This window comes from Ursus maritimus, unplaced genomic scaffold (assembly GCF_017311325.1).
Source record: "Ursus maritimus isolate PB19 unplaced genomic scaffold, ASM1731132v1 scaffold_7, whole genome shotgun sequence".
NCBI classification, from domain to species: Eukaryota; Metazoa; Chordata; class Mammalia; order Carnivora; family Ursidae; genus Ursus; species Ursus maritimus.
The window spans coordinates 39,795,949-39,812,861 of NW_024426885.1; the positions used below are offsets into that span (position 1 = coordinate 39,795,949).

At 46.7% G+C, this 16,913-nt stretch overlaps 1 protein-coding gene across 3 annotated transcripts in view; it reads left to right on the top strand.

The window, feature by feature from the left end:
• The window catches only part of VSTM4 (V-set and transmembrane domain containing 4), a 104,892-nt gene that overhangs the window by 72,105 nt on the left and 15,874 nt on the right, over positions 1–16,913 (top strand). Inside the window, exons 6-8 of one of the 3 annotated variants that reach the window (XM_040624422.1) lie at positions 482–588; positions 1,978–2,039; positions 14,115–14,212. In XM_040624422.1, coding sequence (XP_040480356.1) covers positions 482–588; positions 1,978–2,039; positions 14,115–14,212 — 267 coding nt within the window. Of the gene's footprint in view, positions 1–481; positions 589–1,977; positions 2,040–11,134; positions 11,504–14,114; positions 14,213–16,913 lie in introns of those variants that run through there. The other 2 variants (XM_040624423.1, XM_040624421.1) reach the window with 2 other exon arrangements.

Below are 16,913 nucleotides of genomic sequence, written 5' to 3' on the forward strand. Positions count from 1 at the left end.
GTGCAGCTCCCAGGGCCCTTTCTCCCTTGCACAGCAGGTGCTCTGTGGATGGTGAACCACAAAAATACGTGCAAAGAATCTTGGTCTTAGGGTAGCTCAAGCGGAAGTTTCTAATCGTATCTTAAAACCCTTGGTGATGTGGCCAAGCCAGACTGTAACTGAGGCAACCAGTATAAACCATCAATCTCTGCATCTGTAACTGCGTAGACAAGCTGGCCCCGGATCTCTCCAGGGATCTTTGAACGTTAAACGGCACATTATAAATCACCAACCAGCTCGTCTCACCACCCTTATCTTAGCCACAGGTCAGTGCTAGACCTCCCAGGCATCCCTGGAGATCAGCCTGGAGTGATCCCCATCCGGCTGTAAGAGAGCTTCACCTTACGTAGGTACTCAGGAAGCACACAGAAGCTCTTGCTTCCTTTCCCTTTCCCTGCAACAAACCTGCTTTTGCCCTCACCACCACTCTTTTCTTGTATAGCTCAGGGGAGACTGTCACCAGTGTGACCAGCTTGGCCCCACTGCAACCCAAGAAGGGCAAGAGGCGGAAGGAGAAGGCCGATGTTCCTCCTGCCGTGCCTGCCAAAGGTAGGAGGCTAGCCTACGGTTACCCATGTGGGAACCAGCACGGCTCATCTAGAAGTGGGTCCGGGGTTTGCAGTGGGATCGGGACAGGGGGAGTAGACAGATGGAGGCTGTGACATCCGGTGATTATATAGCCTGGAGAACCCCACCTAGGTTCTGATCATAACTGAGCTCCATCACTGGGGTGGGGCTGAGGGGGGTGCACTGGCCCAGCATGGCATTAGTGGGGAGATGGGAGGGGGGAGGTCAACGTGCACAGATTGATTCCACAATGTATTTCACCTTGACCTATTAACATGCTCACACATGGTGGGGTGGGACAAAGGGGTATCAACATCTTCTTGGTTCGTTCAAGGCAATGAAGCCTCTCTGATTTTTCTAAAGATGTAAACCAGGCATGTAGTTTATTTTGGATTTGTTCTGGGGATAAAATGAGGGTTAGTCTTTGATTCCGGTTGTAATGTAGAGCAACACAGGTGAGGAAGATGAGTGTTTCTGGAGAAGAGAACGGCTCATGTCTTAGGAGAACTGAGACCATTTACAGATAGTTCCTAAAATTACCGTGGCCAATGTTTGGAGATGTTCATACCTCAAAGAGTTTGAAATGTAGTTGGAAGTACGAGGACTGTCCCCTAGGGATCCTTGGGGTCCTGTGCTGAAAGCCACCTGCGCTCAGGCTGAACACATGTTGGGTGGACAGAGGGGCTGGAAAGCCTGGGCATTCTGGGAGGCATGGCAAGTGTAGATCTGGGGAGGGAAGGGGGCAGAGAACCCTGCTGTAACGTCTCATTCAATCAGAGTACATAGTACCCTACCTTACGAAAGATGAAAGAGAGCCTCAGAGAGCTAAGTGGTAGAGCCTGGCTTGGAGGTGAGGTCTGCCCGACTTTCAAGGTCAAGCTCAAGTTCCAAAACATTGAAATAGTCATTACATGATATTGGGGGGAAGAGCCTCAGTTTCCTCCTCTGTTAAATGGGGACAATAAGACCCGCCTCCCTGATGACCTCTGAGGGCTGCTGTGAGGGTCACGGTCACTACTCTAACTGTCAGTATGTAGTTAGGATGAAGCCCCAGGGAAGTTTCTGGCGTAGGCTTTACCAAACATACCTGGTTCTCACCTGCACACCTGACCTCTTGGTAGCTGGCAGTGTTCTATGCAGAGTTGTTTCACTGACCTTGCTGGTGGGAGAGGATGACATGTCCAAAGACTAGGGTATGATTGCTGTCCATGGAGGGGGACCCAGTGGTGTCTAGGTCAGAAACCGAACTTCTTCTACGGGGGCAGGAAGGGGTGCGTGAGTCTCCACAGAGTATGTCTGCAATGCTCGTGCTATGTGGGCGTTTCGAATCCTGGAGGAAATGCAAGCTAAACCCTTGACATGCTTCCACAGCTCCCATAGCTGCCACATTCCATAAACCGAAGCTGCTGAAACCACAAAGGAAAGTCACCCTGGTGAGTAACCGTATTCTGTGTTGTTGTTGTCCCCGCAAGCCTTAAACATACTGGAGGTGCAAGGAGTACCTTTCCTGACTCAAAACGTGCTGAAAGATCTTGGTGCTTTGGTCCCCAGTCAAAGGCATTCTCTCTTCTTGGGTCAGCTTTTGAGCCATCTTTTCTCTACATCTGGTTCCCAGAGTGGCTTTTTAAAAATCCAAGGAGAACCATGTTCCATTATAAATGCTATTTTTCAAAAAGATGAAAAAAAAAAAAAAGCCACACTTCAGAGGGTATAAATAGAATATGGTCCTGTTTATATAAATTTACCTGATAACTACTCTGAAGAGACTGCTGAAGAACCTTCCAGAAAATAGGTTGTAGCTATTTATTTTGACGTAACTGTAGATTTACAGAAGAGTTGTAAAGACACGGCAAGTTCCTGTCTGCCCTTCACCCAGCTTCTCCTAGGGTTAGTATCTCCCATAGTCCTAGTGTCTTTGTCAAAAGGAAGATTACTGTCAGCACATTGCTGTTTACCACACTCCAGACTCCGGCCAGATTTCAGCCGTTTTTCCACCCATGTCCTTCTCCTGTTCCAGGATCCAGTCCAAGATATCACATTGCACCCTGATGTCATGTGTCCTGTCTCCTCCAGTCTGTGACATTCCCTAGTCTTTCTTTTTCTTTTGTGGCCTTGACACTTCTGAAGAAAAGTAGCCAGTTAATTTTTTTTGTTTACAATGTCCCTTGATTTGGCTTTCTCTGAGGTTTTCTGATGAGTAGAGATGAGGTTCTGGATTTTGGAGAGGAATACAGAGGTGATGTTTCCTCCTCATCGCATGTTTTTGGGGATGTGTGACGTCAATATGTCTTACTCATGGTGGCATTAATCGTGATCACCTGGTTAGGGTGCTGTTCATGCCAGGCTTCCTCCATAAGAAGTTACTATTTTTCCCTTTCCAGACCTGTTTGTTAGAAGCCAGTCACTAGGGACGCCTGGGTGGCTCAGTTGGTTAAACATCTGCCTTTGGCTCAGGTCCTGGGATCAAGTCCCGCATCGGGCTCCTTGCTCAGCGGGGAGCCTGCTTCTCCCTCTGCCTGCTGCTCTCTCTGCTTGTGCTCTCTCTTTCTCTGACAAAAAAATAAATAAAATCTAAAAAAAAAAGAAAAAAGAAGAAGAAGCCTGTCAGTTAGTCCAGTCATACTCAGGGGAAGGAGAGAAGCTCCCTGTCCTAAAGGAGAAGTATTAAAGAATTTGAGGGTATCTGCTAACCACCACAGTAATTAATAACTATTTCGGGGAAGATATGTCAAGTCTAAGCAATAGCCTGTTTTTCCTTGAACTTTTGCCCACGATTTTAGCATTCATCCATGGATTTTGCTTGTAGCAGTTATTACTATGGTGTACTAATGGTGCTTTTGTTTTTTCCTTAATCCTTCTATTTTTACTACTCGAAATTCTTCTGTAAGGAAGAGCTGGACACCTTCTCTCTTTTATTTATTCACTAGTTTGTATTGGTATGGGTGCACACATATGAAAAATTTTAAGTTTCTAATTGTTATTTACTTTGTCACTAACATTGCTTAGCAGTCGTATATTTGTGTGTGAGACAGAGAGACAGAGAGACAGACAGGCGGAGAGGGAGGGAGAGAGAGAGAGAGACTGAGAAGGAGAGATATTGGCAGCCCTATTCTAAATGTGGATGTACTGGGAAGGGCCGAGATGAGCTTGAAGGAAAAGAACAAGGTGGAGAATTTATATACCAATTCTCAAGATTTACCTTGAAGCTACAATAATTGATAAACTATGGTATTAGCACAAAGATAGATAAATAGATCAAAGGAACAGAATAAAGAGCCCCAAACAGATCCACGTATGTATTGTCACTTGATTTTTTACAGAAGTGACATTGCAAGGCAGGGCAGGGATTACTTTTCAATATAGGGTGATGGGTCTGTTGGCTATCCATATGAAAAACAACGATCCGTTATCCCATAGACAAAAATTAATTAGAGAAGGATCATAGACTTAAATAGGAAAGGTAAATATAAAGCTTCCTAAAGATTGCATATGTCCCTAACTTCAGCACAGGCAAAGACTTCCTAAAACAAGACTCATTAAGTACCGATCATAAAGGAAAAGATTGAAAAATTTGGATTACCTTAAAATTTCGAATGTTGATTGTCGGGGTGCCTGGGTGGCTGGGTCAGTTGAACGTCCAGCGCTTGATTTTGGCTCTGGCTGTGATCTCAGGGTTGTGGGATCGAGCCCCCTTCGGACTCCGTACTCAGTGCAGAGCTGGCTTGAGATTTTCTCTCTTCCTCTGCCTCTGCCCCGCCCCCTGCTCTCTCTCTCTCTAAAAATAAAAATAAAAAAATAAAAAACCTTAAAATTTAGAAAGTCGATTGTGATTTAAAGGCACCAGGAAAGAATGCAAAGGCAAACCACAGGTTAGAAGAACGTGACGGCATGCATGCCTCCCGCGGAGGATTCTTACCCAGAATGTCTGAACACCCACAAATCAGTAGGAAATAAAACGACAACTCTACCAAAAAAAAAAAAAAAAGAAAAAAAGAAGAAGAAGCAGAAGCAGCAGAAATCTTCAACGTGCACTTCACAGAAGGAGATACACCAATAGTGAGCACATGCGAAGTATTAGCCTCATTGGCATTATGGCAATGCGAGTTAAAAAGTGAAAGTTAACATCTAGGAGGATGGCTAAAATGAAACACTTTTCCTTTTTTTTTTTTTTTTTTGCCTGTTTTTCTCTGGCCCATTGGGAATTTGGGAATGTATTCAGTTTTATCTGTTTGTCAGATTCCTTTTTATTTTACTTTATGTCATATTTCAATAATCATTCCTTGCCAATTTTGTTACACTTCATCCCTACATTCTAAACAGCTATTCGAACTAAACGTTTACTAGTTTTGTTATTATTCTTTCTTGAATCTAATGTCTTCCTCCCAAATATCTTTATTTGCCTTTACATCTGAGCAGTTTGGGAATAAAATTCTAGTTTTGAGAAATATGCGGAGCACCTCATGTGCATTTCTATTTACTTCCCATATTGCTCAATGTAAATGCCAAGTTCCATACTGTGGCCTATAATGCCCTTTATCATACAAGCCACATATGTCATTTAAATTTTTAGTAGCCACATTAAAGAAGTAAAAAGAGACAGGTGAAACCAATTTTAATAATATGGTTTATTTAACCCAATATGGCAAAAAGATTATCATTTAAACATATAATCTATGCAGAAATTATTAATGAAATATTTTACATGCTTTTTGTTCTCCGAAGCCTTCAAAATCTACCATATATTTTGCACCTAATGTACAGCTCATTTCAGAGCCACGTTTTCAGTGCTGAAGAGCCACGTTTGACTAGTGGCTACCATATTGGAGAGCTCAGCCGTATAAGATCTAGCTCCCCTTACCTCTTTGACATCATTTTTGACATTGTCTCCCTTCTTTGTTCCCCTCTGGCCACCCTGGCCTCCTTGCTAGTCCTTAAACATACCAAGCATGTTCTGGAAGGGCCTTTGCACCATTTCACTCTGCCTGGAACATTCTCCCCAGGATATGCTTTGTGGCTTGTCACTCCCTGTAAGGTCTGTATGCAGATGTCACCTTGATGGAGAAGCCTTCCTGAAATCCTATGTAAAACATTGCTCACCCTCTGATGGCACTCCTCGTGACAGGTACCCCGACATACTTTATATTTATCTATTAATTGCCTCTCCCTTCTACCAGAATGCCCAGCCCATCAAGGCAGGAAGCTTGTCTGCTCTGGTTGCTGCGATGTCCCCCGTGCCCAGAGCAGGACCCAGCATGATGGAGATTTGTTAATGACACTGCATACCTGTTCCGTGGAGTGGGTGCTGTCATTCTGCTTTTACAGATGGGCACAGTGAGATGCAGAGTCAGTGCGGTACAGAACGGAACCCAAGGTCATGCAGACTTGGCTCTGCTCCTTCTGAATCCAGAACATAAGGTTTTAACCAGCTCATTTGGGTTCTTGCCTCCGGGTGGAGCCTGGGTCTGGTGGCTCTCCTGGCATGGGTTGGATTTGCACCCATGTTTCCTGCTGTTCTGCCAGAGAGGCTAGTTCACCTGTTTTCCAAAGAGAGCCTTCTTTTGCTTGCAGTGAATTGTGGGTTCCAATGGACTTTCCATTTCGTGTGATTGCATCTGGTTCAGATCATCAAAAATTCCTCACCAGTTCTGCTGTATTGACTACCCCTGTCTTGTCCTCAGATGCAGCTATAGAGTGTTTGCTGATTTTAATAGCTCTCTGGTCATTCGGTGGGCTTTTAGAAACTCGGTGGGGCACAAAGGCTAAATCTATCAACTTTTCTCACTTCTTCCACTGTGCATATCACTGCACATGAGTGTGAGTGTCTGTGTATCTTTTTCAGATCTTTTCTCCTTGTTCTGATATTTATCAACAACCTCAAAAAAGGACATGCCTTGTAAATTTTCACACCCTACCTTCTCTCTGAGTTGTTCAAGAGCTGTTGCTTCTAATCCAAAATTTTAGCCCTGGTAATAACAGAAACAGCTATTTACTGATACTCCATGGATATACCCCAGAGAGAGAGCCAAAAAAGTACTTTTTGCATGTCATCATGGTTAATTCTCACAATCAGCTCCCCCCTCGATCTCCAATTTTGCATAGAAGGACACACACCCTGGTTAAGAAAACCGAGTTCCTACAACTCACAGGAGTAGCGATCCACTTCCCGTGAAGACGGTGCTGCCGCTCCAGAGGACAGCCCCTTCTCAGTGCCACCGGTCATAAAGGGACAACTTCCTCTCATCCACAGCCTGGGGTGGGAGGCATCTCTCATGTATCCATTAAACAAAAATCAGTTGTACACTTTCTGGGGACAGAATGCTTCATTAGGCACTTTGGGGCCACCTGTAAACAGATGGAGTCAGCAGCGTTTTCTGGTCTTAATCACAAGTGTTAGTTGCTGAGCTTTGCTTGTGTGTTCGTTCGAGCTGGTGTGCTCCTCTCGCAGATGCAACACAAGACATTCTTCATCTTCACAGAAAGTAACTTGGGGCAGTTACATGCATTTCGGAGGGGATCTTTGTTTGATGGAAGTATCTCCAATAAGAGCTGCTAGATACCGAATTATCTGTGGATCGTTTACGAAATGAAAAGACCTAAACTTTTCCTTACCAGAATTTTCCAGAAACGAGACCATTTGGAAACCAGTTTATACCCATAACAATAGGCAATAAAGAAAAGAGCTGACTTTGAATGGGACTCTGTCTGACCAGCAGTTTAGAGTCAAAAATACCAGGCCTAGCGTCTGCAGGTTTTAGTTAATATTAAGATTTATTTTCCCGGGAGGGCAACATTGACCTTAGTCTCAATTGGGTCGATATTTAGCTCTCAGATCAATAAGTCTTGATGGGAGCTGAAACTAGAGTCGATACATACTTGTTGACTCACAGAGGCCTTGGTGGGTGCTTTAGGAAGGAATTTGGAGACATCTCTTCTTCGGGGCCTGGTACTAGTTGAGGTGTTTATTTTTATCGCTGTTCCATTTTGCCACCATCTGCATAAAATGGTGCTTCCTGGAGTGGTCAGTGGGCTGCAGAGCCCCCCCCCAGCCCTCTTTCCAGAGGGACGTTAGCACATGCTCACCCCGAGAAGCCAAGCTGCCCGCCGCCTCCAGCTATTCCTTGACAAGAAGGGAGAATCTGTGTTTGCTGAGTCCCTACTGTGTGCCAGCTTCTCTTCTAGGGGCTCGCCGTCCCTGTCTCACTCATCTGAAGTGCACATGCGCGCTCCTGGTGGGCCCTCTGGACGCCGGCAGGCCCAGAGGACAGACGTGTTTCTTTGTGATTTCACCCTCAAAGCATAAACGTGGGAATCCTTTTGTATGTTTCTGAGACAGCATGGCGTGTCGTGGGCAGTATGGATGCCAGGGCCTGAGAGTGGTTGGACAGTTTAAAAGATAGGATTCAAGAGGAAAAAAAGAGGTGAGAAAGGCATTTTAAGCATTTTATAATCAAGATACAGACACTGACCCTCCTCTTTTTTAACAAAACAAACACAGCAGCCCGCTTTCACGGGGACCTCGTAGCTCTCACGGTGACCTCGTCGGAGAGTGAGGCGTGTGCGATCACGCAGGGTCTCTCTGACTGACGATGTGATCGGTTTGTCTAATAACCCTCAACACTGACAGTGAGGCGTTGCTCCTACATCAGAGGTTCCTCCTCCTTTTAGGGACAGTGGAGTACTCTCACAGCCCTCGAAATATGTAGTTTTCCTTTCAGCTGGGGGAGAGGGATTGGCACTGGCTCAAGACCCCCTGAAGCCTTCTGGGGACCCCCATTGCCTCCCTCGAGCTAAGCAGCCCCGCAGCAGAGCCCCCCCAGGACCCACGGAGCGAACGCAGATACTTCCAGGAAAACCATCCTGGCTTCCTGGTTTCCGAAGAAACAGACAAAGCCACAAGTGCCTTTGATCTTTATTGCACCGGGTCAGTTCATTGATCGGGAGGCCAAGAGGAGGAAGAGGACACCATTTCTGTGGTGTGGAGGCAGGAGCCCAGGGCTTCAAGAATAGCCACAGGGAGGGTGAGTTTGAGAGGACGGTAGTCAGCACCCCGACACGGACCAAAAGAGAAGAGAGCGCAGTCCTTTGGGCTCAGTGGACTTTCGCACACTCCTACCTCCGAGTCCACGTCCTCCTCGCTGAGGACACCTCTAACGAAGGCACTTGGGTGTAGTGTTCAGGAGCTGGAAGGCTCGGGCCACCTCTCTTCTCTGAGGAGAAAACGATCTCCCGTGAGCGACAGACTGAAGACACAGAGAACACAGGCACATCACGGCTTCGTTACTGCAAGTCTCCCCGCAGGTCTCTGGTACCCTGTCTGTCCGCTCGGATCCATCCTCCACATTGCTGCCTAGAGATTGTTCTCCAACACAGCTCCGACCACAGCTCCTCGTTTTCCCGTTTAAAATACTCTCCGGGCTCCCCCTCGCTTCCAGCATGAAGCACGGCTTCCTGGGAGCCGCACACGTGCGGGCTGCCTCCCGCTGGCCCCGGTGCCCCGGTGGCCCCACCGGCTCTGTCCTGCCCCTGCTGCCCCACCTCATCCTGCCGCAGAGCTGCCACTCACCTTGTGGCTCGCTCACGACCTTTCGGAGCCCTTCTGCCCCTTGAGCCCCACTTACCCACTAGTTTGGTAATCTGGTTCTCCAGGCACCAGTTATGCCCCTGCGCGACAGTGAGCTCCCCGTCACCCACCCTCATGGCACTTTTCGGTGAAACTGTTATTTCTGACCCTTTGAGGCATCGGCGTCCTTGTTCCTGGAGGTAAATTTGGGTCGTCTGCCACCACCCCAGCTGACTGCTCCGCTTCCCAGCTGTGGCCCTTCCGCAGGTGGTTCGGCTAGCTTCTCCTTCTCCACCTCTCTGGGACGTTGGCTGTGTCTGGGGTACCCTTCTTCTTGAGCGGATTGCCTGGGGGAGGAACCACTGGCACAGGGGCCGCAGCCATGTGGCAGCCCGTCCGTTCCCTCACTTGGGTCTTTAAGGCTGTTCCAGACTGGTTCTTCTGTTGATGGTACCTTCCCTTGGAGGCTCCACCTGCCCCCCACATTCAGCACAGCGCACACGGGGCTCATTACCTGCTCCTCCCAGGATACCCCTGCCTCTGGGAATGGCTGTCCCGTCCAGAATCTAGGTGCCGTCGGCCTCCCCGCAGCTTGTGCGGTGGTGACTGTTACTTCTCAGTATGCCCAGTCTTGTCCCTGCCCCCCCTACTCATTGCCACAACTGGCTCCCCATCCATCTGACCTCAGGGCCTCTCCGTGGGGTCCCCACGGCACCTGACCTGTGTTTTAGCACTTCCCACACCACACTGAAATCATGCTTAGTTGCCCGATTTGACGTTCTCCTCCCCTGGCACCATATGTTTCCTTTTTACGGAGCAACTTCTACATTTCTTGGACAACAAAGGCTCTACATCGTAGACGCCTTAGATGGTGGAGACAGGAGAGGCTGTTTTTTTGAAAATTGTGCTCAAATGCCCATGACATCAAATTCACCATCTTAGCCATTTTTACAGTTGAGTAGTGTTAAGTACGTTCACATTGCTGTGCAAACAAGCTCCAAAACTCTTTTCATCTTGCAAAGCTCTGTACTCATTAAATAAAACAATCCCCCCTCTCCTTGTCCCTGAAACCCACCCTCTACTCTCTGTCTTTATGAACTTGACGACTCTCGGGACCTCGGGCAAGTGGAATCACATAGTATTTCTCTTTTTGTGACTGGCTGATTTCACTTAGCATAACATTGTTAAGGACCATCCATGTTGTAACATGTGTCAGAATTTCTTTCTTTCTTTTTTTCTTTTTTGTAAGGGTGAATAATATTTCCTTGAATGTATATACCACAGTTGGCTTATCCATTCATCTGTCCATAGACACTCACGTGGCTTCCACGTTAGCTCTTATGAATAATGCTGTTGTGAACACGGATGTACAAATATGTTTTCGAGTTCTTGATTTCAGTTCTTTTGGATATAAACCTAGAAGTAGAATTGCTGAGTTGTATGGTAGTTCTATTTTTAATTTTTGGAGGAACTACCCTACTGTTTCCCACAGCGGCTGTGCCATTTTACATTACCACCAACAGTGCACAAGGATTGAATTTCTCCACATCCTTGCCAACACTGCTGTCTCCTGTCTTTGTGATAGTAGCCGTCTTAATGGCTGTGAGATGGTATCTCCTGGTGGTTTTCATTTGCAGTGCCCTAACAATTAGTGATGTCGAACATCTTTTTTATGTTCTTGTTGGCCATTTGTACATCTTCTTTGGAGAAATGTGGGTTCAAGTCTTCCCCCTGTTTTTTTTTAAATCAGGTTGTTTGTTGTTGTTGTTGTTGTTGTTGAGTTGTAGAAGCTCTTTATATATTCTGGATATTAACCTCTTCCCAGATATATAATTTGCAAATATTTTCACTCATTCTGTAGGTGGCCTTTTCCCTTTCTCGATTGTGTCCTTCAATGCACAGAAGTTTTACATTAGCACTAGTTTAAAAATAATCAAGGACTTGTGCTCCTCATCCCTGTGTCTCTAGTCAAGGAGCTGGAACTTGCAGAGTGTGTGTGGAGTGAATGGACGATTGAAGACAGAGATCTGTGATCGGAGCTCTGAGTCCTCACTGCTCAAAGTGCCATCCACGGACTAGCAGTCTGGGCATCACCTGGGAGCTTCTTGGAAAAGTAGAAGCTCAGACCCCACCTAGGCCTGCTGAATGAGACTCTGCAACTCAGCAAGATCCCCGGCGAATCTGAGAAACATGAAAGCTTGAGAGTGTGGCTCTGAATAACTCATCAAACTCAGGAGCCAGCTCTGGGGGGTCACTGCCGACAAGACAGAGTCTTGTCAGGGTCACATCTGGAGAAGACTGTTTTTACATTTTAGTAAAGAGTTCAGCCCACTGGGGAGAATGGTGGGTTTTCTTATTTATCCACAAAGAGAAAATTAAACATGAGAATCCGCTTCTAAAGGGTATGGTGAGTTTCCTTCATTCCTGAGGACTTTTCCTGGACAGCTTATCCCTGTGTCAGCTGAGGGTAGCTCTGCCCTGTGATCTCCTGGGGCCTCTCACAGCTAGAGAGTTCTGACACGTAGGGGGTGTGTGACCAAGACCTGCCCGCCTGGGATTCCCTCGAGCTTAGTCTGCAGTGCCCCTGCCTCCTCTCATGGATTCTGAAGATCGGAGCACTCCGGATGGACACAGAGGATGCGGTTCATGCCATCAGAGCTGAGCGGGAACCTGTCTTAGGAACGGCCTTCCACTGAGTGGTCAGCGCAGGACCCAGATGCCTCGCCTTGTCTGGCGTTTTCCTGGTCTCAGGGAAGAAGCCCCTTTCCCCGGCCCCGTTTCACTCTCGAGAATATCCTGCCCAGACCAGAAGTTTCTCTCTGATCCGTAGCAGAACAGGGCTTGGAGGCACATTAAAGGCGCCAGTGATAGAATTCTGAGAGGATTTTAATAATAACCCAAATCCCAGCAAAATTATTTCCAGAGGACACGCATTTCAGGTTTCTTGAAGGATGTTTATAATAAGCCAGAGAATTTCTCTTGTTGTCGTTAATGGGCTAGAACTGGTTTCAGTTAAATTTTACATGAAAAGGATATATTAACCTGCATAAAATATGTTCATAATCTCGATTTAAAATTAAAAAGAAGAAAAAAACCCACAACCACATGTACAATATATCGCCCCAAGTAAAAGACTTGGGAAAAAAACACAAACTTTGCTGGTACCACGCTAGTACCATTTTTACAGAGATAAAAATTCTATGCTCCCCTCGGTACACATGCATATATCCCATTATTGTCACGGGGAGTTATGTATGTTGACTGGAGGGGAGAATAGATGCTGAGCTTCGGAAGGGATGAGAGGAGGGGAAACAGAAGTCATTTGGTTTCATGAATTTCCTCCAGTCCGGAGAGAGCAGGCGGCAGGCCCTGTGGAAAGAGCGAAGCAGAGTCAGGGAGGTGAGGCGGGCCCCGCCCCCACCCCGCCCCAAGTGGAGGTGATGAGTTAGGGACTGTTAACTCTGTCACAAGGCTGTCACCTCCCAGGCCCTCTGCTGCCTGGCACTGACCACAGACAGCCACCAGGCTGGATGCTTCTCAGCTGTGTCTGAGGCCAGTGGAAATTGCTGGAGGCCCTGATTGTACTCAAAAGATTTTGCTTAAAAGACTCCAGGGGTCTTTTAAGACTGGTAGCACCTTAGGCAGTCATGAGCAAGTCCCTTGAGGAGACGGTGGGGACCCTACTCCACAGCGCTGCAGCGGGAGCCTGCCTCACCCCGCTCTAGGAGGACGATGGGACCTTGTGCTTTGAGACCACCTCAGGACTGTGGTCCCCTGTTCACTGCGTCATTGATGCAGTCATAGTGTGTCGCAGTCTTCCACGTGCCTCTTCATTCCTCATGCATTTATGGAGTGCCGACGGGCAGTGTGCAAGGAGTTGTGGGGACAGGGGCACGAGCCTTAGAATCTTCTGATGGAAGGGAACAGGTGGCGGAGAGGGAAGCTGGGCCAGAAGTTGGCCCAGTTAAAAAAAAAAAAAAGGAAGTTGGCTGAGTCCAGAGGGAGGCCTGAAGGTCCTGCCGGTCCAGCCGCGAGAGTGACCCTACCGGGTGGCACGGGCTCATCCTGATCCTGGGGGTCCTGGAGAGGCCCCGCTGTGGGAAGGCCCACCCCCGTGTGTCTGCAGGGAATGTCCCTTCAGAGAAGTAGCTTGTTTTCCAGCTCAGCTCAGCTGATTTGCTGCTTTTATTGGGCCCTTCGTTGTTGGGATCATTGCACTGCTGGGAAATTTTTTTTTAACTTTTTTACTCTATTTTATTTTTGTAATCTCATGGAACAATATCATTTGTGCTCACATTTGATTTTTTTTTTATAGAAAAAGCTGATTTCATTTAAAACCTCAGTTTTGAGTGCAGAACATTTTGGAATTGTTATTAGAAGACTTTTTCAATCTCAAATACAGAATACTAGAAAAAGGTGCCATTTTGGGGGAAAAAATAGTCACTGTATCTGTGACATCAAGCTAAATTATTCAAAATATCCAGAAGAAAATCTTGATGTGAAATTCTGAGTTCATGACAAACTAATGGAACATTGAAAGGATTTTATGCCCCTAGCCAGATTTAATTCTAATTTATTGTTATAACTCCCAAAAGCCAAATTTATAAATTCCAGCAAGCACATGTGATGTCCAAAAGGCGGTAAGACACAGCCTCGTGAGTGTATGACTAGAGCAGGCAGAGAAAGATGAAGATTGCAAACTACGAATTCAGTCATGGGTGCCCATTGTTCACGTTACGTATGAATTCAACAAATGAGCCAGCATACCTGCTGTAATTTGATGTCTGGTCTTACCGCTTGGTTTGTGCCCTGTCCATTGTGTCCATGACATAATGCTAGTGATGGTGATGGTGATGGTGGTGATGGGATGAAGGTGGTGATGGTGAAGAACTTGGTGACAATGGTGCTGACACACACCCTTCACCTCCCCTGGCACTTTCCCATGCAGGCGGTATCCTGGTGCTTGTCCCTAGGAACGCGGGGACAACCTGACCTAAGCATGGCTATTGGCTCCGTCTCCCCGATGAGGCAGGGAGCCACAGGGAGGTAAGGACCAGCACACGCGCCCCCACCGGGAAGTGGCAGTGCAGGGTCTGGTCGGGCACTTGGCCTCGGGTCCCTGTTCCTTCCCACTGGGCTCCGGGCTCCACTGTCCCTCACCGAGAGCACTCAGTAAAGTTCTAGTCCACCAAGTCTCGGAGCGGTTTCTGTCTTGACCTTACTGGGAGGGTTTTATATGATGAAAGTTGCAGTGGTGATTCTAAGTGGGGCGCGGAGCCGGGCTGGCAGTTCCGAATATCCGTTGGTTAAGATTAGACAGTGAAATTCTTTCCGTAGGCTCTCATTTCTCTGCAGTCGCCAAATTCCTATTTGGCTTATATTCTTTAAGCAGTTTTCTGTGTATATACAAACTTATATCCATCTCTGTCTCTCTATTCCCAAAATGTATACCCAGTCACCCCACAGTCAGTGTAGGTCATGGCTACAGATTATGACAAATAATTAGTGTGTGCCAACTTCCCTAAAGTGAGGTTGATCTTAAACAAAATGTTTACACATTGAAGTATTTTCCCATTAACAATATATCAGGCTCATATCTCTACATCAGTACGCACAGATCCGTCCCATTCTTTTAATAACGGCAAAGTGTCACGGTATAATCATTTCTTTCATCAGTCTGTCTGTCTATCTATCATCTATCTATCTATCTATCTATCTATCTATCTATCTATCTATCTATCATCAATCTATCTATCTATCTATCTATCTATCTATCATCTATCAATCTGGTATCATCATACATCTATATTTTAACCTCTGAAGTTGAAAGCCACGTGTGGATTTACGTGATTCCAAGTAGTAGAACGTAGGTAGCCTTCTTCTTGGTAGAATGTCCACATGGAAACCCTAGATAGGCCGAAAGAGAAGAAAGTCCCATGGTTCTGCTCATGATATCCAAAAGCATCCACTTGCTGGATTCCTGAGGCCCCAGCATATGTAAAGGAAGGTTTTTTCAGACTGGTTTTCTTTCATTTTGTCTTGAACTCATTCAGTCAATCATGTAAACATGTGCACTGACTGTCCCCTACGTGCCAAGCTAGCACCTGAGTCGGGTACCTTCTGGAAGCTAAGTTACAGCCAGGGGTGTGCTCCAGCCCACTTCCGTCCATGAGAGAGAACAGATTTCTTTGGCATCGTGAAATTTGTGCATGTAAGTCAGCCAGTGCTATAAAGCAGAACATTTTTCTGGGAGAACTAGTTGCTCACAATTTCCCAGCGTGCCGTGGACGGAGGTTTGACAAAGTCAGTGCTTTGGAGAGCTGAGTGGTTTGGTTAGATGCTCGCTCTAGCACCAGCTCCCCCAGTGACTAGCTGTTGGCCGCAAGCTTGCCATTTCGGTGCCTCTGTTTCTACCCGTGTAAAATGAGGATGCTAGTAAGAGTACTTTCTGCATAGTTGTCGGTGCACTAAGTATTAGGTGCTATGACTACGTTCTGGTGGGAGAAGACAAATGAACAGGACTTTGTAATTCCCAGGAGTGACACATGTTCGGCAGAGCAGGATTGCAGAGCAAAGAGCGAGGGGGGGACTGTGTTTGGCGGGGAGGAGCCTCCTTGGAGCAAAGGCCCAATAAAATGAGGCAGCAAGCCACACTGCTATTTGGGGGAAGAACATTCCAGGCAGAGAGCACAGCCCGGGCAAAAGCCCTGAGGTGGGCTCTGGGCAAGGAGTACGGTGCAGGCGTGTCTGACACACACCAGGAGGCCAGTCTGGCTGGAGCGTTGGTCCACAGGGGGCATGTGTGGTGGGAACTGAGGTCAGAGGAGTCCCAGGGCAAAGTCAGGAAGGATCAGTGTCCTGATAGGGACTCCAGATTTTTTTTTTAAAGATTTTATTTATTTATTTGACACAGAGAGAGAGAGAGATAGTGAGAGAGGGAACACAGGCAGGGGGAGTAGGAGAGGAAGAGGCAGGCTCCCAGCGGAGGAGCCTGATGTGGGGCTCGATCCCAGGACTCTGGGATCACGCCCTGAGCTGAAGGCAGACGCTTGACGACTGAGCCACCCAGGCGTCCCCGGGACTCCAGATTTTATTCTAAGTGTAGTAAGAAACCATTGGAGAATTTTGTGCAGGGCAGTGAGTGGTTTGACTTATCTTTTTAGAAGGTTTAACTTTATCACTATAAAAAAATATATATATATATATCGCTGGATTTATTTGGCACTGGCCTGGGATCCAATGGCATCCATCAGAATCTGGCAGGTGCATATGATTTCTCTCATCTATGGAACATAAGAACTAGGATGATCAGTAGGGGAAGAAAGGGATAAAGAAAGGGGGGGTAATCAGAAGGGGGAATGAAACATGAGAGACTATGGACTATGAGAAACAAACTGAGGGCCTCAGAGGGGAGGGGGTGGGGCAATGGGATAGACCGGTGATGGGTAGTAAGGAGGGCACGTATTGCATGGTGCACTGGGTGTTATACGCAACTAATGAATCATCGAGCCTTACATCGGAAACCGGGGATGTACTGTATGGTGACTAACATAATATAATAAAAAATCATTAAAAAAAATAAAGAATCTGGCAGGTGGTGTTTTCCAAATGATCTTGGAGTGCTGTCTTCTCTCTGCCTCTAAGTGTTTCAAACAGACCAATTTTCAAAACAACACTTGCTGTACTCTATAATAAAAATTACAGTAATAATAATAAGTGAACACTTGTGTGGTATTTACTGTTTACC